Below are 22,695 nucleotides of genomic sequence, written 5' to 3'. Positions count from 1 at the left end.
AACTGCATTAAACCCAATGACAATACAGCTAGATGTAAATATCAGGAAATGAATGCTGAAATTCTGATCCATCATCTCATATTCATTTGATCTCAAACTCAAATGTCTTCAGTGTATAGCAAAAGCAAACCAATTGGCCTTGCCATTCCAATACTTTCAGAAGGGACTGTATATGTGTCATGAACTATATGAACAACACAGCACACAGTCATGGTGTGTTTGATCTTGACTACTTTGAATTGGCATTTGGTTTTAATTTGTGCAATCAAGTCTAACTGAATGGTGTTCAAGTAATTTATTGCTCTTTTTACTTTTGATAATACTGAAAAATGTGGATGTGTTTTTATGAGCATTGTATTTCTCAGATCACTGTCCAGATCTTATATTTGCCGTAGGCTACTTTGTAAAAGGCCATGTGGTCATGTAAGGTGTGCTGCAAGTGACTCATTGTTACATCATTCGCACATGCCATTTTGCCCAAATGTTTCTGAATGAACTTTTTTTTTTTTGAGTCAGAACTGTACACATGTACTCTCTGGAACTGTTTTCACTCTCTTTTGTATGTCTTTCCATGATTGTAGTGAAACTGTCATGCAAGCATGAAAAATGCACACACAGGGCTTTAAACGAGTCACTTGTTTCAATGATTGCTAAAAATTATGGTGTGTATATTTGGAATGTGAGAAAAGCTCTTGACACGGACACAATTCTGCATTAATGAAAGAGGATTCGAGACACAAGAAAGACTTTTAACAGTTTTTTAACAGTTTAAATGGCAAAATGAGAGTCAAATGATTGACATTTACAGAATATTGAAGGAAAGAAAACTAGGAATAAATAAATGAAGACAGATTAACATGGAGGGGTTCACACACTACTGTCTGGTTCGCAACTGTGGAAGCCTAAAAATATGGTTCAATCCCAAATAACTCCCTACTGGACATAGCGTATTACATTGGGTGAAAACGCCAGTACTTCTGCACTTGTGTTTATGTAGGGAGCCATTTGGGATTCAGCCTAGCAGTTATTCATATTCCAGCATTTCTGGATAGCAAACAAACAGTAGCTTCTGCCATTCACAGTTGTCTCAGTGAAACTCAATTACCTAATTTTCACCGATAAGAATGTAATATATTTAACGACATGATAGTATCCGAGAGGTTGTATATACCCTAGTGCCCTGCTGTGTAAACCAACTCTACTCAGTTTCTTCACAAAAATGACCACTTGCAGCATAAGGAGAGGGGTGTATAAGAGGAAGTGGAGGGATAAGTTGGAATGTTTCTGCCATTGGCAGTGATGTCCTTGGCAATCTGTAAACTGCACATTGGCATGCCAAGCCTGCTGAAAAATTGAGCCTGTTCTGTCAAAACACTGAGCTGGTCAAGCTGGTGGATCACTAATTGCATTAGTATTGTGCCATTTTCTTAAAACAACTTAACTACAATGTCATTAGTAACTGTTTCTTGCAGGCTTTACCAGCTCTGTTTGTGTTTTAGAACAAGCTGGTTTTTTTTTTTTTTTCAGAAAATTAATTCATTAATTTGTTTGTTTATTAACATCTTCATTTGCTCTTTTTTGCCATTCTTAAAATTGGATCAGATTGCAATGGTTTCTGGTCAAGTTATTCTGTTCTGCAATCTTGTAGACTCCCCATCCCAGGGCTTGTCAAACAAACTACACAGGAGCTAAAACTTTATGAGAACACTCTTTCATTCCCCATTTCCCTCTCATCGTGTTAGAGATAGAACTGGGGCAGTGGTAACTCAGTGGTTAAGACATTACTGATTCGAAGGTCGTGAGTTCAGATCGCAGCGCTGTCAAGCTGCCACTGCTGGGCTCTTGAGCAAGGCCCTTAACCCTCATAATGCTCAGTTGTATAAATGGGTAAATGTAAGTTGCTCTGGATAAGCATATCTACTAAATGCCATAAATGTAATATACTGGAATGCAGACAGTAAAGCAGATACTCCGCTCCATACCATGACATGGAAATTCTCATCAGGTCTTCAACATTTAACAACTCACAAACTCCTACTTACTCACAGACAAATGAAAACATAGATTGCTCTAGAAAATACTTTTATCATTTAAAATTATACATTTACAAATATATCAGTTCTATATTTTTCCTCATAGTTCAAACCTATTAGTATAAAAAGTCATTCTTTGGGTTTCTCCAAACCTTCAGTTGTTTCTGTTCTTAAGTGAAAAAGAGGACATCTGCATAGCTTCACTCAAAATGGGCCTCAAATGGCACATTCACCCCAAAAAAAAAAAAAAACTCTCCTCACCTCCACATGACTGTTCTCAGACCCACGGGGAGTGACTTAATTCAACACCCTAAATTTCTGTAACGTCCACTATCTATTGCAAGCCCATAATCCGGACCTAAAATGTCCCTTACATTTCCATAGGCTGTTCTATGGTGTGTGCAATGCACACATTCAGGTTCAGGGGCAGTACACATTTTTTTTATGATTAATTCGCCTGCGACACAATCATTTAAACCTGGCTATCCAATATCTACAATGACTAGATCAAACACCCTTGAAGACAATCTGGAAAAATATTTTTCCTTGAATGTAGGAGCACATTTTCAAATTTTTGTCAGCCAGTTTGTAGTCTTATGAATTAGTGATGCAAAGTAATAAAAATTAATGTTGCACAGTTAGGTCAAAAATGAGCATGCTAACTACAGTATTTCCTTTTAACTGTTAACTGATTGTTGTTAACATGTTTCCTTTTTATTCAACCAATAGCTTTTACCACTTCTTGAATAACATTATACTGATTCAACAGTTGGCTAAATAAGAGGTCTCTGAATTCACAAACTACAACCTGCAGCCTGACTTCGAATCAGTGAGAACCCTGCAGAGTTTAGCTCATCCTGAGTTAAAGGCCAAAAGAATCCTTCAGTTTGACAGAGCTAAATCTGACATTTCCATTGAAACCCTTTGGCAGTGGGGTGAGGAGAATATCTGAGGCACTAGGAGGGGAAGTTGGCCTCAATGTTATTTAAATGTGGTAATCCCGCATGCCCTGAAGTTGTAAAATATCCAATATCCAAATATCTAATATCTATGTAAAATTCTTGAATTTCTACTGACTCTCTTGTGCCTCATCTAGAATTATCTGAAGGAGAGGAGTGCTTAGGACAAGTAAGGTGCAAAAAGAGCTCCAGGATTTCAGAACAAGATTTTGTTCTTTAATGATTATTAACTTTATTGTCTTAGTCTTTGGCTGTGTCAATCATGGTATGTGACTGCTTTTCCTTTACACTTTTAGCATCTCCCTCCATCTTTCTCATTCTTTTCACCTAGACAGATTCAGTTCTTCTTGAAAAATGAGAAAAGGCGCTTATCACCATCGGAGAGGCGGGATGCTCGCCTGGAAGAAGCTCCCAAAGAGCCGTAGGTACTAGCTTTAGCCCCGGAGAAAGAGTTTGGAGAGTCCCTCCATCCCCCCTGATGCTTATCCATCAACTGCTGATCTATCACTCTGAGCATATCATCCTGGGAGAGAGTGACACAGAGAAAGAACTTACGGTTACCATTAAATTTTTATTTGTGTATAAAACAGAAAGAATGTGACAAGTTTATAAGATGAATATGAATGGTATTTGGAAAACCGAAAATTGTAAATGTTTGAGGGATAAAAAAATGGATAAAAGTTTCTGTGAAATTGATGAATCTCCATACTTTGGCAAATTCCCACAGAATAAAGTGTAGCTTTGGATATTTGTATGGGTCAAGAGGCATACAAAAGCTCACCTCTAAGGCAGGAAGGGGCTACCACAGAGGGAGAGGGAGTTTGTACGGAAGCTTAGAAAGGCCACTAGATCAGAAACCACAAGAGCCACACAGTGAACAACCCTGAGGAGGCAAACTGCAGACAAGGAGAGAGAGAGGAGAGCTAGGAGTTACACAAGGAGGGTAAAGGATATATATATATATATATATATATATATATATATATAAAATACACACACACCTGATGAGTAAAGGAAAGGGAAGAACAAAACATTAATCCGGAAAACAGGAAATTTTTTTACAGAAAGTAGAAACAAACTAAAGACACAGAATGCACGCTGAGAGAGGGGAAAAAGAGCGAGATCCTAATGACCATATTGTGTATAGCCATGCAACACACCACCACCTTACAAAGGAAAGGTGTGTAGTAGCATATCTTCATACACTTCTCTATGCACTCTATGCATCAGTCAGAGAACTAGTTCATGTTTGTAATCTCCCTATTCCTCTAGTCCCTGTACAAACTAGCACAGACTATGTTTAAAAATGTTTAAAATTATGTCCTGATTTGTCTCTGTGTAAGGAGGTGTGTGATAGTGGCATTCCTGACCCACCTGCCATGCTTCTAACTGCTGGGACAGATTAAACTTCTGCTGGATAGCATCCAGAAGCTGGCTGTTCAGAGACATAATGTCTACCTTACACTTCGCCAACTCCATCTCCACTGCTTTCTTTCTGAAGTATGGATAGAGAGAGTGTAAAAAAAAAAAGGTTGAATACCATGATAGGACGATATGCTTGACAGAATAAGGTTGTGATTATAAGCCTATGGGAACACATGGCTTTAGAAAAATAATGTATTTATTTTGTATTTATCGTATTCCCTTCCCTAGTATTTGCATATACTGTGTTCTACAGATAAAGTGGTTAGAGATTAGTAAAAACATTGTGGAGTATTCCTTTAAGATATGAAGAAGTTTGTTTATGGAATGAAGGCCTACTTGGCAATGGCATCATCTCGGTCTCGGATGGCGTTTTGTAGTTGTTCACTTGGCTCTCGAACCTCCAATGCTCTTAGTCTCTCATTCTCCTTCCGTGATGAGCACACTTCTAAGGAGAGAAGTGCAATCTACAAGAAGATGGTGGAACATCACGGTGAAGTCAAGATCAACTGAATAATAAGCCTGAGTGTGCCTATGCTTTAACGCATGTCAAACTACACTCTGAGCCTTTTTTCCACTTTCATTTCTGTTTCACTGTCTTCTCTACAGTAAGTGTGCATATTTGATATGTACCTGATTATGGAGTTGCAGCATATCTTCCTGAGTGCTCTGTACCCTTTCTTGCTCCTGTTCGTAAAGCTCTCGCACTTCTTGCAGTTCCTCACCCAGTTTCCGCACCTGCTCTTCCAACACATCCTCATCAATGTGGCGTGATCCCTAATCCCAAACGCACACACATACACACACAGTATTGTATTACTACACTTGTGTATCAACTACAATAAATGAAAAGAGATTTTCAAAACCAAAAATGTGTCCAACATACTAATTTAAATAAAATAATTGAGTTTGTTTTCATAAATAAGTTTTTTGTTTTAGTTTTTCACTGCACAACATTTGTGTGACTTAGGGTTAGGGTTAGTTTGTGTGAGTTTAAGTTTAGTGTGGAAAATAATGAAAGGAAGAAAATGTTTTCTCAATCACGGACACACAAACACAAACACAGAGTTCAGCTCAGCTCTCTCTCTTTGGTTCACAGTCTCCCTAAAAGGCAAACAAACCACACATTCGCCATAATCACACACAGGTGAGTATCATCTTGCATTACGTGCCAGTTCAACCCACCTCCTTTCCGTCCGCAGCTGATACTCGACCATGCCCCCACTGCCACACCTTCGTAGCTAATATAGTATATATACTCATTCATATATTATTTGAAGCTTGCATGCAGTTATATTTCAAAAAGGCAGAGGCCATTCATTTCTATACAAAAATCCTGTCATGTAGGTTGAGTGTGGTCCATTGCCTTCATGTTAACGTTATTGATTGATTTGTCTGTGACACAATAGTGTGGTGGGTGGCTTGGCTGCCTCACACCACCAGTGACTTGGGTTCGTGCCTAAGCTTGGGTTGACTGTCTGTGTAGGGTTACTTTTTTTTTTTTAATTAATCATATTAGCTGTACAAAAACAAATTAAGCAAACTGCATTTAAACCTGTCAAAAAATCTAGTGCAAAGAGTGCATCTAGTGTCCAAATACAAAGCCACAGGTGCACGGGAATGGGGAGAAAATCAAGCCAGAAAAAACATGGAAGATTGCCTCATCCCACTGTTGTCAGAGCAGAGATTCCAAAACCAGGCACTCGTGGACTATTTGCAGTTAAAAAGCCTTTATTTTGAGGGCTGAAAACATAAAAAGGTCACCTGATACACCAGAGCGTATCGGCTTCAGCAATAAACTTGGATGTAGATTCTGTTATAGATTTATTACCACTGAGAATTGGCCTACCTAGTGGATTTTCAAGATTCTTATGGACCTTTGGTAACATATAAAAGGCTGGAAGATGTGGACTGGAAACAGGAAATATAACAGGAAATCTAGTTCCCTTTGGGAAATCCACTCAGTTCAGACTCATTTCTGGCCTCAGCCAATAGCTCAATAGCTTCCTGTAAAGGTGGATTTGGGATGGAAATGAGTGATGGCGCACTATTCAGTTGTGCTATTATGTTGCCAGGCCTCTGATGGACACACACGAACTACAATAAAATCTGTCTACTTTTGTGTAAAACTCATCGCCTAAATAGGTTGTGGAAAATGAGACACCTTTGGATAGAGCTGAAACACAATCAATTGATAAGGGGAGATCTGAGATGTTGATGACTGCTGTTCTCTCAAATGTTTCCTTGTATTGGGCCCTTGATATAAGCACCAGTTGCCCTCGCTTGCCCCTTCATGTTTTTCTCTTCTGTTTCAGCTTTGTGGCCTTGGATGGAGCGCTAAAAAAACCACTTGAATCACAGTTGTCCATGTTGGCCTGCAGTCCACCATAGGCTCATCACTATCTTTATCTGTACTAGGCAGACTAAATGAACCAGATCTGATTTTTTTTCTGTTTAATGTGGCATTTTGGCCCCCAATCTTAGACAGCATCAGCACTATAGTCATCCTGATCCTTGTGAGATTTGATTAAATGAATACAGTCCACATGAGTGCTTGGTTTTGGAATCTTTGGGGGATGAGTGGGATGAGCCAATTTTCCTTTTTGCTGGCTTCATTTAAAACTATGTTCATGTAAATCATTTCACATGGAACCAACAAGTTAACTGAATAAGTCAAGTGTAAAAGATGAATTTATTTTGAAGTACCATATTTCATTTGTGTGGAACTGATGTACATAATTGAATCAAATAAATTCATTTACCTCTTTTTAGTGGAGCTTTTGTACTCTCCATTTGTACTGGTTCTGTACACTGAAAAAAGTTCAGTTGAATTTACTTGATTCAAATTTGTACATGGCTTCCAAGTGAACACATGTTTTTGAACAGACATGATTTGATAATGTATATTCAAAGCCCTGGAATAAAATGGAACTCCACACAGACACCCAAGCTCAGGATCAAACCCAGCACCCTGTGGCTACAAACCCACAGCGTGACCCACTGCACTACAATGCTGCACATTATGAAGTTAATTTAATACCTGTCAGTACCAACATCCTTGTGAGATTTGCTAATGTGACTGGATAGGACAATGGATTAAATTCACTCTACATAATACAGTAGATTAGTTACTAGTAGATTAGATTTTTGTTTAAATTAAATTTAGTGTAAGAAATGAAATCACCTTTTGTTGAGTAACTAAATATTTTTATGTAAACCACACAGATTTTCTTAAATCTTACCATCATATTCCCTTTTTTTCAGTGTAGCTATTTCAAACAAACATAATTTCTGTACTCACTTGCAAACTGTACTGTACTCATCTATCATCCGCTATTTACAAATACTGTCCATCCGTGTCTATTTTTGCTATTTAAGTTGCTGATTCATCCGTTAAAATTACCTCCAGAATGTGAATTGTTTGTTTGACTATGGACTTGCCTGGCTTTTCTCCAGACTCAGGCTGGACAGAGTCAACAAAAAACTACTTACAATTCATTTGTTAAATCTCTGATAATGAAGGCGTTAAGGAAACACTCACAAAGCAGGCTTGTACATAATTTATGTCCTTCTTTAAGTTGTTCGTTATTCACTAAGATTCATCATTATCAAGAAACCCACCCCCAGAACAGATTCTTGATTTTGGAAAGACATCACTGTTATGAAAGATAGTTCACTCTCATTAGATAGGCTTGATTATGCATAGCTGGCAAAACCCCAAACATTACTTCCTGATAAACAAAGACACACAGGGATTTAAATATACAAACTAAATAAGGGCAAACTGAACATAGGTGAGAATGATCATGACACATAGGGAGACAACCAGTGACACGACAAGAGTGGAGACAGGACATGAATCAAACAAAAACACACATGGCAAAAAAAATACATAAATACCTGACAGTATGGATTGCATGTTGCGTGTCTGTGAAATGTATATTGAATATGTGTGTAATGCATGTTGAGTGTGTATGTATTGCATATTCAGTATGTGTGAATTGCATGGTTGTATGTGTATTGTATGTTGAGTGTGTGTGTATTTGCGTGCTGTGCGTGTATAACGCATGTTGAGTGTGTGTATTGCATATTCAGTGGGTGTGAATTGCATGTTGAGAGTGTGTCTGTATTGTATGTTGTGTTTATGTATTGCATGTAGAGTGTGTGTATTTGTGCATGCATACTGAATGTTGAGTGTTTGTATATTTGTGTTTTGCATGTGTATGTGTTGCAAGTTGCGTGTGTGATTAGGTGCCATACTGTAGACTCATTGCCATCCAGCAGGTTTTGTGTTAGTCTGCGCAGCTCAAGTAGACTAGACTGCAGGCTGCCCATAGGCACGTCTTTAGCTGATGATGTTTCTGATGACTCATCCATGGATGAATCCGTGGACAGGGCAGAGTCTGTGATGTCATTTCCTCTCAACTGAGAGCAGATAGAGCGAATCTGGCAATAAGCTTCCCATAGCTGCAGACGCAACTGCAGAGAAAGAAGATAATAATATTGAGAGATAGCGATATTCAGAGTGTGAGACTGGCTTGTGTGGGTGTCTGTTTCTGTTGAAGAGAAAGAGACTGGAGAGTGAGAAAGATTGTGTGTGACCAACTATACCTGCAAGTCTTTACTATGTTATTCATCTTGTGAGCTGGAATCTCTAGAATGTGTATCTCTGTATCACATGTGCATATGTATCTATATGTGTGCACCTGCTCTCTTTCCTGCTCAAGCTCCTCCTGCTCCATGCTCTGCTCTATCTCACACAGCAATGAGTGACTGTTAGAGTTGAAGCCCTGGAGACTTCTCTCCTCACTCATCTCCGCCAAACGAGCACTTAACTGCCGATGAGACACACGCACCTCTTGCAGCTCCAATTGACTCTGCCGCAGCTGAGGACACACATGATACACGCTGTAACTGATGGGCTAGGAAGAACATAATGGTTTATACGGTTTGCTTGCAGACCAACACAATAAAAGGTAACTGGGGAACTGTTTATAAACACATACCCAACTTTACTGAGCATACCTTACAGCAGTGTTGAACCTGTGTGCTGTCAATATTTCTTAACATAAAAAAATCACATAGACATTGTCTATTCTCAAAAGCACTGAAAAAACTGAGATATTTACAATTAGAATTGTTCGTGTAACTCACTTATACAGACTAGTTTTATATCATCACTTACCTGTAAGTCCTTCTCGTGGCATAGTTTCTCCAGCACAAGTGTCCTCTCTTTCAAGTTGTCCACAGTGCTCTGCAGCTGCTCATTCTCCTCATGCAATGTGGTTAAACATCGCTCAAGTTCCTGCTTACGCTCAGACAGCATCTTTATCTGAGCAAGATAAATGGACAGAGCACTTGGTCAGATACAGTGCCACAGACAACCTAAGCAACTGCACTTTTAAAAACACTTTCTGTTAGTTTGAAGCTACTATAAACCAAACAGCAAATACTGCATAGGTACATGGCAAGGCTTACAACCACCCCTGGTTTTAGGAATGCTTAACTTGAACCATTGCCTAGAGAATGCGTAGGAATGCAAGATTGATTAGTTTAATAAAGTACCCAGCAATTTGGCTGACACTAGAGAAAGAATTTAACAAACCATCTTAGTGCATTGAGACAGCTCAGACACAGTCTGTGACACAAAATGTTTTCACTCTGTGCTGGGTAGTGACCCTACAAAACAGCTTAGAACATTATATATAAACATCAACCCATGTATTTGACTTACTTCCTTGTGTTATGACCCATATCTTTTAACTTATTTCAGGTAGGAACATGACTTTGCCTAGTTTATCAGAGAACTTTCACATATGTAAGATCTACCTGCTTCTGTAGCTACTCTTTTCCCCATATGTAATAACTAATTAACTGACAATGTGGTTAAAAGACAAAAATAAAATACTGTGCTTATAAACTAAGTCTAAATTTTGATTCATACTGAGTCCTGTGGAATCAGAACAAATCTTCAAAAAGGAAACACCTGCAATTCAACTCCATTCTGCACAGTTGTTTTTGGAACACCCAGACACTGCAGCATAGTAGCTGAACAGTATGATAAATTCATACATTTAAAATGTATATCCTGAATGTATTTATTTCTGTAAAGCTGCTTTGTGACAATGTCTGTTGTTAAAAGCGCTATACAAATAAAATTGAATTAAATGGAGTAGCTTATTCTCACTCTACTACTGCTCTAGTATTTCACATGAGACATCAGAAAGAGAGAAAAGTCTGTCTGCTCATGTAAATCAGCACATATCTGAATTTCTTTTACAACATTAACAATAATCAATCTATTTAATTACACTCTCAAACTATGAGCTTATTATGATACTTTATGTGTAATATTTAATTCATTTTAAATAAATAAACATTGAGGTTCACTATTCTGCATGCAGACAGAGCAGCAATTACATATTTCAGCAAGGGAATAAAGCCAGCTAAAGTCCTTTATAACATAAAGACTGGCTATAAATTGTATAGGTGTTTTAGGGTGTTTTTTAAGTGTTTTATGTGTTTTTTTTAATGTGGTTAATATCAACCTTCAATTCAATGCACAAATTTATCACCACTGTCCCTGTGTTACAATCCAACAACGGGTGTAATGAATAGTCTCTAGAAAATAAGTCTGTCTCATCTGAAGGTTAGATTTTGCATTATTTGGAAGTACTGCATTTATACCAGGGAAATCTACTGGATTCTGTTTCACAAACAAGAATTGAGGTAGTTCACATGACAGAATCAGACAGAAAGCATATATAACTTCTTATCTAGCCTCAGTCAGTGAGTTAGCTATACCTATTTTTAATCCAAGCTGAGAAGATAGTAAACAACAAACAAATATATGCTAAGCATTAAGATGTATGATACTGAAACATCACACCATAAGCCATCACACCATGAGATGAATAGCTATGTACAATACTGTGATAATATCATAAACTATGATAAAATTTTATCATGATAAAAATATTTGCTATTAGCACTTGGCAAGAAACATAGAGGCCTGGAGTGTAAATGATCAGCTTTGCACTCACAATCCAGATATTTCAACATAGCACAGCTGAAACTGAGTTGAAATCAGGCAGAAATAAACACTGAAATTGAGAGCAGAAAAACAATTTATGGACTATGCATCACACATGAATTGCTAATGAACGACTATCTAATGAGTCTTGCTAATAAGTATTTTCTGATATCTACAAGTTTCATGTATACTGTACTTTTTTTTTTCATTTTACACTCTATGAACTTCAATCTGTGAGTGGTCATGATGGCTACTATATGTAACAGTGCATAACAGTTGCACTGCATTGTTGTCCTGTGTTTTCAAAACAAAGAATATAGGAACATATTACATGACATGGCACATGTAACTCTGTGATATTTTAATGAGATGAGTATTATGAATAGTCCATTTGGATGAAGCAATTTTTCTGCTTTTTTTACAATGAAAATGGAACATCAAATGAGTTAGAGATATGCAGATGAGAGGATTGTAGCACATGCCCACTTACTTCTAGCCCTTGCTGCTCCCAGGAATAGAGAATATGAGCAAAATAATTAGAAAAGGAATGACAGAGAGAATTATGTTGAGGAAAAGCTTTATAAATACACAAATGCACATATTGCCCAGCAACAGTTTCCTTTTTAGAATAGTTATTGAAGGCAACTATGTTCTAAATTCATAATGATTGTATTGCTCTAAATAATAAAATATTACATATTCCACTGTCCTTCACCTCTGCTTGTAGGCTCTCTAATTGTGTCATATGCTGGTTTTTGGAGATGTTCTTCTCTCTGAAATCATCCCTCAATGAATGAACCTGAGTGCACAGCTGTCTCTCCACATCAGCAGCCTGCGGAAGCATGTGCACACACACACACACACACACACACACAACTGTATTACTATTGTTGTGGTGTATATGTATATATATATATATATATATATATATATATATATATACATACATTTATATATATTCTATGCTTACACCTACCACTAACCTTAACCTCAGTAACATAAAATTTTTGTACAGTTTTTGTAAAAGAACTTTTTTCCATTTAGCTGCAGCCATATGGTCAGTGCCTGATCTACTGGCCTTGACATATTGCATTTTGCTTCTTCTTGAATCACCATACAGTCCCCTCTGAAAGTATTGGAATGGCTAGGTCAATTCTTTTGTTTTTGCTATAAACTGAAGACATTTGGGTTTGAGATGAAAAGATGAATATGAGATGATAGATCAGAATTTCAGCTTTCATTTCCTGATATTTACATCTAGATCTGATCCATGTACATCTTTTAACATGGCACCTTTGGTGGAAGACCACTCAATTTTTAAGTGAGTAAAAGTATTGGGACAGACAGTCTTTTAAAGTAAATTAAAGTAAAGAACACTTAAAATTTGGTTGCATATCCCTTGTTTGTTATAGCTACATTAAGCCAGTGACCCACTGACATCACTAAAATGTTCTTACTGCTGATGAGTGGTTTGCATCTTGTGGTATGGCCTCTATATTTCTGCTCTTGAACTGATACCTGACACCCCTGTCTTGTGGAGGTTGTTGGTGATATCATTGACTGTTGTTTTTGGGTTTTTCTTTACAGCTCTCACAATGTTTCTGTCATCATCTGTTGTTGTTGTCCTTGGCCGACCTGTTAGATATCTCATTGTTTGTACACCAGTGGTTTTGTTCTTTTTCAGGACATTCCAAATTGTTGTATTGGCTATGCGATTTTTCCTCTTTTCTCAGCTTCAAAATGGCTTGCTTTTCTCCCATAGACAGCTCTCTGTTCTTCATGTTGGTTTATCCCTTTTAACAACAAATGCAGTTATCACAGAAACCCAGTGCTGAAACCAAGAGTAGACATTCAGAACTATTAACTGTTTACACAATCAATTTAATAGGACACATGTGGGTAACAAGAAAAACCTGTCAGTCACATGTTCCAGTATTTTTGATCATTTGAAAAATTGGTGGTTTCAAACAAAAGGTGCCATGTTCTAAGTTGTTTAATGCATCTAGATGTAAATATCAGGGAATTAAAGCTGAACTTCTGGTCTATTGTCTCATATTCATCTTTTGATCTCAAACCCAAATGACTTCAGTGTATAACAAAAACAAAAGAATTGGCCATGCTGTTCCAATGCTTTTGGAAGGGACTGTATTTGTTGGACCACAGACAGGACCATTTGTTGGACACAGTGATTTGTAATCAATGGTACAACCCACTGGAAATAATATACAGTTCACAAAAGGGCACCTCTAGAATTTACCCTGTGACAGTAGCCTTCTCTCTAATATCTTTCTGCCCAGTTACTAGTGTTTGTTTGTGCTGTATTTCTTTCTAAGTTGCCAACGGTAACAGATTTGAAGGGGAAAGATGTTCCTCTATAGGAAATGTCGCTTTGCAGCTCCCACACGCTATTATATTTTATTATATTCCAGAATAATGAAAAAGAAAATAAGGCCAGTGCTATACACAGTCTGTGACTCATAGATTCCCTGGAAAAATATAGAATTTCACATTCACATAATCCCATGCAAGCACTTTGGTTATCTTTGGCAATTCAGAACATCTCAAGAATATTCACAGGTTCTTATCAAAACCCACTGGTCAGTCAGGATCAGGATATTACTTATTACAGCGCTGATACCAGTAGAGAGTAATCTGCATGAATGAAACTGCACTCTTTAAGCAAAGTGTCATATCACCACTGACTATCACCATGGCAACTCTGGCCATCCTACACAGTTTTCTTTCTTTTATGCTGCCTGTGACAAAACAGTTATATCCAAATCGATTTTTCACTTTTTCAGCCACCTCCTGTCATCTGGAATTCTATCAGAGAAAGACAGCACTTAAACATTACATGTTTCCCTCATAATGTATATCCCATTAATCTTAAACTTATAAAGATGATCATTGTTTTTTGTCAGGTTTTTGATCCTTCCAGTTAATATCACAGTCCATGGTAGCCCCCAAACCCAGCCACATTCTACCTAACATCTTTGTTCAACTGTCTAATGACTTGGTCTTTGCCCATAGTTCTTTGCATGTCTTTTATAACTCAGGTTATACTCTGCCTTCTTCAAAACAGTCTGGAGAAGGACATTATATTTATTTTTGAACTAGAGAGGTATATCTTTCTTTTCTGCAATTCAAAAATCATGGGGAGTTTGTCCACAGTTGTAGATAAATATAGCTTCCTGGAGTCCCAACTGTGATTCACTTTCTTTATTGGACTAGAGCATTTAGAAGCAGATGAGACAGGCTGACCTTTTCTTATTAACTTGTAACTTGCTCACATGAAACACCACAGTCACAGTCACAACTATGTAATTTTATATACAGTCACATGTACACACTCCCTGTAGGCACACACTGCTCTTAACATAATCAAAGTTAATTTTGGATCAGGAGTTTATTTATTTATTTTTTTTAACTTATTGACTTTTGAATTTCTTTTACACAATTTGAAAAAACTCTGTCACAATTTCACATTTCTCTGCCTCTGCTTTTGATATCCCTCCTCTGGTTATTCATGTTTATCGCTGGTGGGGAGGCTGTGTGCCAAGCCACAAAAACATTTATTTCTTCAATCCCTGACTACAGAATATGTTCTTTTTTCTATCCATGTCTAAAATAGTTCTGTTCATGGTAAAAATTCTGGCAATAAATATTTGTACACATTTTTCTAAAAACAGAAGGTTTTAGAAAAATGTACAGGCAATATCTCAGGACACCTTTATAGAGAGAGCAAATAAGAGCTCATCTATGATACGTCAAGAGGAAGTAGGCCAATCAGATTACTTGTCATCCAGGACAAAACCATAGTGTAAACATTACACACGTGAATAGTAGAACACAGCAACAACACATTTTACTGCAATACATATTTTTTATCTCTAGTTTCTGAAAAATGCAAAAAGAGTAGGGTCAGTATGAAATGTCATGCATAATGTCTTCTAAACAAAAAGAAAGATATTATAATCAAATTGTATGTCTGTGTTTATAAGAATTTCCATTTCCCCACAGAGTATTTAGCAGTACCTATAAATGCATTGTCTCACTTTCTCCAAATGTGTATGCTGACACAGTCATCTTTGCTGCACATTTGAAAATAAACCCGTTGAAATATTAGCATGAAGAAGAATCTAAGATGGAGTGCTGCATGCATGTAGCCTTAACATTGGACCAAATTTCATACATGTGCATAGCAACAGAAAATGTAGTTGCTGATTACATAGAAGTTTGATAAGCTTCGGTATGCATTGTCTAATACTGGGTTCCACAGGGAATGCTATAGCCATTTTAATAAAAAGACAAACACTGACCAAGATAGGGAGCCGCATTAGAGATTTACAATTTTTTTGTGTTTCATGTCAGTACTGCTCAACTGGCTTCATACCAAGTTTCCTGTGAATAACAAACATGGTAAATAAAAAAGTTGTGACAATTTCATTCAAACCAAAAGATGCTAAATTTGTGTCATCTGTTATTTAGTGCAATTTGTTCTTTGATTAGACAATGTATGCTTAATCTGTCTACTTTTAGTTTTATCTCCAAATGTATTTTCGGGAAAAGGATGATAGAGTAAATAATCCACTCCGCTCACTTTCATTACACCAGCGACTGAGTCCATAACATGACTGTTAATGAAGTATAACAGAAGTATCACCATAGCGGGTTGAAAGAAATTAGCCCAAATGGAGCTCATATCTATTCAGTGTATCACTCTGTGTAATAGGGATAGGCTACATTATTCTACAGCACTGGGTTTGTTACACCTAGACTGCAATGTCGCTTCATACCATTCTGTGTGTTATATAACCACACCTTGCTTTTCTCTTGAAATATGAAAAGTCTGCCTGTCAAAACAGATAAAGAATAGAAAATATACACCCAATCCACTTATTCCTGGGAATAAATGTAAATGTAGAAATATCGCCCACAGACTATTGCATAAGTAAGTGTAGAAAAACTACTTGCCACTTTCCTGGCTAGCCTGAAATAAATAACCTGTTAGATCTATTTTCTTTTCTGAAGTGCTAACAGATGATGATGCTATTAGTAATCTCAGCCTTAAGTGACCATTAACTTAAATTTTACATTTTCACTCATCCATGTTTTTGTTATTTGTTCTGCTTTTTGACGCATTCTTGGCAAAACTATTTCAGAATAACATCATCTGAAAACTATGAAAATAATCAAAAATTCTACCATGCAACTGTGCAGAAATTCTGGAATATCTTTCAGATTTGTAATTATTTTTTATAAGAAATCATACAATATTTATTCTACCTTAAAATATGAATCACACAAGTCCACAGCTGGTGTACAATCATAGTCCAAAGGAACAAACTCACTTCTAGTGCTCTAAATTATAAACACTCTGACTATTCCTGACAGTCAGGAAGTTGTAGTTGTTATAGTTGTTGCTGTTGCTCTCATTATTATTACACACAGTCCTCTGTGGGACTGACTCAACATGAAGCCTCATTTACCAAAGCCCAGGAACCTGCTTATAGCTTGTGCGTACTGTATGAACATAAATATAGCATGTTGTATTTGTTTCAGTGCGCAGTACAACAGTTTTTGTGTCACATAGTACATGATCGGCACTCGTATGACTTTAATTTCATTGCATTGGTGTGCGCAAGTGAGTCCCTTAAAAGATACACTTTTACAGTCAACCTGCTACACTTGTTTTGTGCTGGCATGATAAAATAATTTGGCCCCAGAGTGTTTTAGTGCAATTCAGACGTGTTTCCGTCAGATAATGGTAACTAAGGAAGCAGTCAAGGCTAATTTCTTGAAAATTAATTGACAGCATTGTGAATGTTTGTATACCACCTTCCTATGACTTCAGTTAAGTCACTTAAAATCACAAAAATATGGGATTTCACCTAAAGACACAATGAATTATTCACTTGAGGAATACATGAATAGTTGAAATACTCATACATTGCACTGATTATGCTGACAACTCTCCTCAACCTACTCTGCAGTGATTTATATGGGCAAACTCTAGCATTACACTCTAGGGGTGTAATGCAATGCCATCGTCTGTATTTGTTTAGTGTTCAAAATACTCATATCTGTTTTCATATTTGGATTAACTGGAAGTAGGTTTGGTCTGTACCAGGCTTTTTTTTTAAATGTTAAGCCTACCACTATGCTCTAGAAACACTGGAAAACACTGAAAAAAAGGCTGCTGGGAAAAAAGAGGAATATTCATTCACAAATTATACCAAGCAATTTGCAGAACATAACTTCTCCAACTCCTTCTGAACGAGACACCCGTTGGAACTTTTTGGAAAGCTTTATATCTTCTATTTAATGTGACAGAGTAAGCAAGCTAATTATATTTCAAAACAACAACATCTTTCCCAAATCAGGAAACAGTTATTTTGGATACAGTTGACAACAATAGCCATCTAATAATATTTTATCAGATTTACTTACTTAGCTCAGAAAAGTTTGCTTGACATGCTAATGCTAATAGACATGATCTATTATAAAACTTGGCACAGTGCTGCTGTGAGTCAAAATAGGTGGAAGGGATGGATCCTTTAATTGATTTTCTGAAAACGTTTGCTTTTAATAACTATGGAGTACGTTAATTTAAGAACAATGAAAACACATGTAATTAACATTACAATTTCTACAATATTTTTTAAATTTTTCCATTTTTTTGGAAGTATCCCAGTCCCTGAAACTGGCAAACTTTCTTTAAAAAAATTCCACATAATTTTTTTGTATCTGTACTTGTATTTGTTTAAGACGTATAAACTGTTCAATCCAATAATATATTTGTGTTTGGTTTCACCCCTAGAAGAACTCAGGCCTCTCCTGTATTCCCCAGTTTTGTGAAAATACTTACAATATCCTCCCCACAGCTGTAATTCTATAATAACCATAAATCTATACAGAAATCCAGTTCAGCTGTCCTAGGCCTAGTTTCATCCAACGCAGTCTTCTGTTCATTTGTAGAACCACCCACTCTGTCCCATGTGCCAAAATACCCAAAGTGTACTCACTCTGCTGAGCTGCTCGAGCAGACTGTGGTTTTGTTCTGAGAGTTCAGTGATGGTGCGGGTCTTGTCCCGATCAGCCTCACGCAGCTGTACCTTGTGCTTCTCCAGCTCACCCTTGAGCTGCTGCACATCAGTCTCCAGCTCAGCCACACGACCCTCCCACTCGCCTTCTCGTCTCTCCAAGCGTTGCCGCAATTCATGCTTCTCCTGCTCCAGATTCTGCAGACAAGAGAGGAGAATGCAAAATTAAGTCAAATATTCTTGCACAACCCCAAGGTCCCTGGTTTGATCCTGAGTTCAGCTTACTATCTATGTGGAGTTTAGCATTTTCTCCTCATGACCAGATAGATTTCTGGATTCACCAAGACCCTGACCAGAATAAAGTGGTTACTGAATGAATGAATGAAGGACGTTATGAATGTGAGGGTTCGCAGTGTTACTTCAAGTTTCTGGGATTGAAAAAATGTTAATCCTAATAGTTCAGATGATCAGTGGTACTATAAGGTCAACTGCAATTAATGATTTTTTGATGAATAGCCCTGAAAACCACCTAACAACCGCCAAATAACCATAACAGGCAAGCTTACTGTGTAATTTTTCTGTTAGGCACAGCAGGTAGCATTTTGCCACCACACAGCGCCAAGGTCCCCAGTTTGATTGGTTTACTGTCTATATGGAATTTCTTATATTCTCCCTGTATCTTCCGGGGTTTCCTCTGGGCTCCTCCTACTGTCCAATAACAGGCTGGTAGGTGTATGCATAGTACCCTGTGCTTCCATCCACAGTATATTTCCACCTTGTGCCCTGTGTTCTGAATATAAACACTGGATCCCCTGGAACCCTGACTGGATAAAGCAGTCCCTGATAATGAATGAATAAATAAGATCTGAATCTACTAGAAGAACTAATGAAGGACTGCTGTAAGAAATCCTTATTCCATTTTTAATGGCCATTCCTGTAAGCACAACAGTATTAATGATTTACATTGTAATTACAGTTTTATACACTGTATTATGCACTTATACACATGCTTTTTGCATTTACAAAGCAGACCTTTATGAATGCAGCCTGTCAGGAAAATTAATTTATTACTGCAAAGGTTTTTGGTGCATTCTTTTAAGAAACTGCTAGAGTTGGTTCTCATGGTTTCTTCCTCTTTTGTTCTTTCAATGGTCACCTCATTAGGCATCTAAATCTAAATTCAGATTTCAAATTTCTATTGTTTAAAACACTATATTACAAAAATTGATTTAAAATTATTTGAATTGAAATGGGGATCTGAAAATCTCAGATTAAAAAAATCTGAATTAGGACTGGACACATGATAGGCATGGTATTGTCATAGCATGTAAGAGTATGCAAATGCAAGTCTTTCTAATTATATGAGAGGTTATGAAACTTTTTCAGAATAGGTAAGTAGGACATGGGTTGAGTTTATTTACAAAACCTATAAGCTAGAGCATAGATTGAGGAGCTGCCATACTCCTTTTACTAAGGACAGCTTTACCATGTTTTGCCAGATCACAGGTTTCAGTAAAAGGTTAATTCTTAAGCCTCATGAAACTGGCATATAAGCTGCAAAAAAGACCAGAGCAGCAGGCAAGATTCAGCAAATAAAATTATATTGCACTTTGATATCTGAGAAGACAACTTTTTCTAATTAAAATTCTCCTTGGTGGCTTTCAGGAATTACAGCTCACAATTACCTGTAGCTGAGCTATCTGATTGTTAGTGGCTAACATGAGCTATCTGTTTTGTCACCAAGTACCAGTGTGACCAAAATTTGGTATACACAGTAAGTTAATAAAAAATACAGTATAAATAAAAAAACTACAGTGAGAGGCAGTAGCTGCATTCTGTAACATTACAGTTTTTTTAATGTCACCACACAACCTGCATCATACACTCACTGATGAGTGTAAGGGGTATTTGGCCACACTCTCTGTTATATACCTTATATTCACTGCAAAGTCATCCCTAAAAGTTGACACTGGCATGAAAAGCAACTCACTTGGCAATTCCAGTCAGCTAAATGTAAAGTGGAACAGCCTTCCAATTAGTGTTTGGGACTCAGACAAAGTCTCAATGTTTAAGTCTAGGCTCAAAACATATTTGTTTAGTTAAGACTTTTGTAAATATTTTTTCCTTAAATAAAGGAGCAGATCTAGAGGGTTCACAGGCATAGAGTGTTGTGGTGAACTGGGATGTCTGGATGCTGTCACCCCCATCCACTCTTTCACGTTCACTCAGGTTTGTGACAGTGGAGTGGCTGGCTATTTTATGTCCCAGGGCACCCTCATGTCTGTGTTACCTTCTGGCTCTCCCTTTTAGTTATGCTGTCATAGCTAGTCTTGCCGGCGTCCCTGCTAGCACTCTGCACACAAAGTACATTTTCCTTAACCACTATGTGACAATTAGCATACCTAATAATCTCTCTCCCTCTCTCTCTCTCTCTCTCTCTCTCTTTCTGCCGAGCTACACATGCTACTCCAGTAGCAGTGATCCTGACCCCTTCTGCTCTCCAGACCTGCCCGATCCAGCCTGATGCCCTACTTCTGGTTCGAGTTCTCATCACTTAGAAATCATTCGCTGCTGCTGAGGATGGCCCCGCATAGACAGCCTAAAGATCAATGAGATTACTGAGGGTGGAACCACTTAAAAACCATGAAGATGGCTTTGGACTGCAAATGATATGAACAGTCTTGGTATGATGGCTTAGGATATATGGAAAAAATAATTCGATAACTTATTTTGTATATGGTTGTATATGTATATCTTATTTTGTATATGGTTGGGCTGTTCTCAAATGACATATTCATAGAATTCTAAATTTGAATTCTAGATTTGAATTCTAGACATATTCATAGAATCTAGATTTCTTGATGAAGGTAAAAGTGTATGCATGATTTCCTGAATCTTTTTATTGTCTAATGATATTTTGTGCAACTGCCATGCTAGGCATTCAATATAGAAAAAAATGTAAATCCTCCAAACTTTTGGGTAAATCTAGCGCATTATTTTGTGTGCGTTAATTTGATTGTCTTGGACTGCGTGGTTGGTTTACTTAGAGGATATGGTCAATAATGTAGATGCCGAGGCCATTTCCAGGCCAAAAACGTGTAAAAGGCTCAGTTTTATATTAGTAAACTATGACACTTCTCGCTTCTTTACTTCTACTTCTTGTTGCAATTAAAAGTGCCTTACCTCTAGCTTCTCGTTTAGGTCCTTGGTCATTTTTTCATATTGCTTCGTGAGGTCCTGGTTTCTCTCGAGCAGCGCTTTCCCGAGTTTTGCAGCCAGAACCAAGTCCTTCTCTTTCTGCCGGAAGAGCGCTAAAAGATCTGTGTCCTGCTCGTTTATGACCAGTTCTTCTTCCCGTTCTCGTGTAAGCATGGCCAGTTCTTCCTCCAGGACCGTGCCGAGGCCTCCGGGACCGGTGTGAAGGAGTGACTGATGCAGATGAATGAATGGAGGCGGATGAGTGAAGTCTCCTCGTGAGGCTGGAGGAGTTTTCGAGTCGCAGTCCGCGCAGGCGCTGTCCAACTCAGCTGGTGCTGAAATCTCGGCCGCAACGGACGAAACGGAGTGTAGATTGAGGCCGAAAGCTGACATTGCAAAATAAACCGAGGGATCAAACTGCTCTATAGCCTCTGGCTTTTTAGCCTTTTCAGCGGCTCTGTGAGATCTGATCCGCTAAACGCCATGGAGGGTGGTGGGGAGATTATGGAATATACCCACTGCCTGCGAATTATTTCATTGCCTTAAGCGTACACAGCCATATCGTATCACTCCTTCTTTCAGGACGTCTTCCCTCGTTTGAGTATATATCTAAACACTGTGTTCTTGTTAATCTCCCCGGTAATCCCAGGGAATAAAGCCGCTTCCACAACTGTAAGATTGTTTTTCGATTCCCGATTTCTACGTTATCCACCTTGACACACACTCTCCACCATTCGATGTGTCCATCTTAATGCACCTGGGTCTTGTGTCGCCATAACGTGGGTCCCTTACACCTGATACATTTTGCGAGTCCCCTGACCTAAAACACAAATACCGAGACTGCTTTCGATGTTTGTGCGCGAGCTCTGCGTACGTCGCACCTTCTCCCTGAGCGCGCCCGCACCCGTGACGTCAGTCCTACAAACTGTTAACCCATTGGTTGAATGTAATAACGCCATATGTCAGTGTGCTACGTGCCTGACACAGATGCGCTCATATTGATGTAG

At 37.9% G+C, this 22,695-nt stretch overlaps 1 protein-coding gene across 2 annotated transcripts; it reads right to left on the bottom strand.

Moving 5' to 3' along the window:
• Window positions 1-744: 744 nt before the first annotated feature.
• Window positions 745-22,663, bottom strand: bicdl1 (BICD family like cargo adaptor 1). 2 transcript variants are annotated; one of them, XM_026910736.3, is made up of 11 exons: window positions 21,674-22,663; window positions 18,473-18,688; window positions 12,163-12,279; window positions 11,938-11,949; window positions 9,600-9,746; window positions 9,121-9,300; window positions 8,675-8,893; window positions 5,048-5,191; window positions 4,754-4,881; window positions 4,367-4,487; window positions 745-3,515 (listed from the first exon to the last, which is right to left on the bottom strand). In XM_026910736.3, exons 1-11 carry the CDS (start codon window positions 22,079-22,081, stop codon window positions 3,330-3,332), a joined length of 1,878 nt encoding a protein of 625 aa, XP_026766537.1. In that variant the 5' UTR covers window positions 22,082-22,663; the 3' UTR covers window positions 745-3,329. The 2 variants fall into 2 exon arrangements, 1 of the variants encoding a protein (XP_026766537.1); XR_008302163.1 differs by lacking the exons at window positions 11,938-11,949; window positions 12,163-12,279 and adding an exon at window positions 3,774-3,888 and having other exon boundaries at window positions 21,674-22,660.
• Window positions 22,664-22,695: the final 32 nt, after the last annotated feature.

Source organism: Pangasianodon hypophthalmus, chromosome 8 (genome assembly GCF_027358585.1).
Source record: "Pangasianodon hypophthalmus isolate fPanHyp1 chromosome 8, fPanHyp1.pri, whole genome shotgun sequence".
NCBI lineage: Eukaryota > Metazoa > Chordata > Actinopteri > Siluriformes > Pangasiidae > Pangasianodon > Pangasianodon hypophthalmus.
The sequence above is the reverse complement of the archived record's forward strand: the minus strand, read 5'-3'. Positions and strand labels throughout refer to the sequence as shown.

Bases quoted from the DNA above. Each gene is read 5' to 3' on its own strand.
- bicdl1 (XM_026910736.3), bottom strand. From the start codon at position 22,081: ATGTCAGCTTTCGGCCTCAATCTACACTCCGTTTCGTCCGTTGCGGCC. The intron at 18,689-21,673 runs GTAAGGCACTTT...TCTTGTCTGCAG, and splicing joins ACCTAAACGAGAAGCTAGAG to AATCTGGAGCAGGAGAAGCA. The intron at 4,488-4,753 runs GTAGGCCTTCAT...TCCATACTTCAG, and splicing joins CGAGATGATGCCATTGCCAA to AAAGAAAGCAGTGGAGATGG.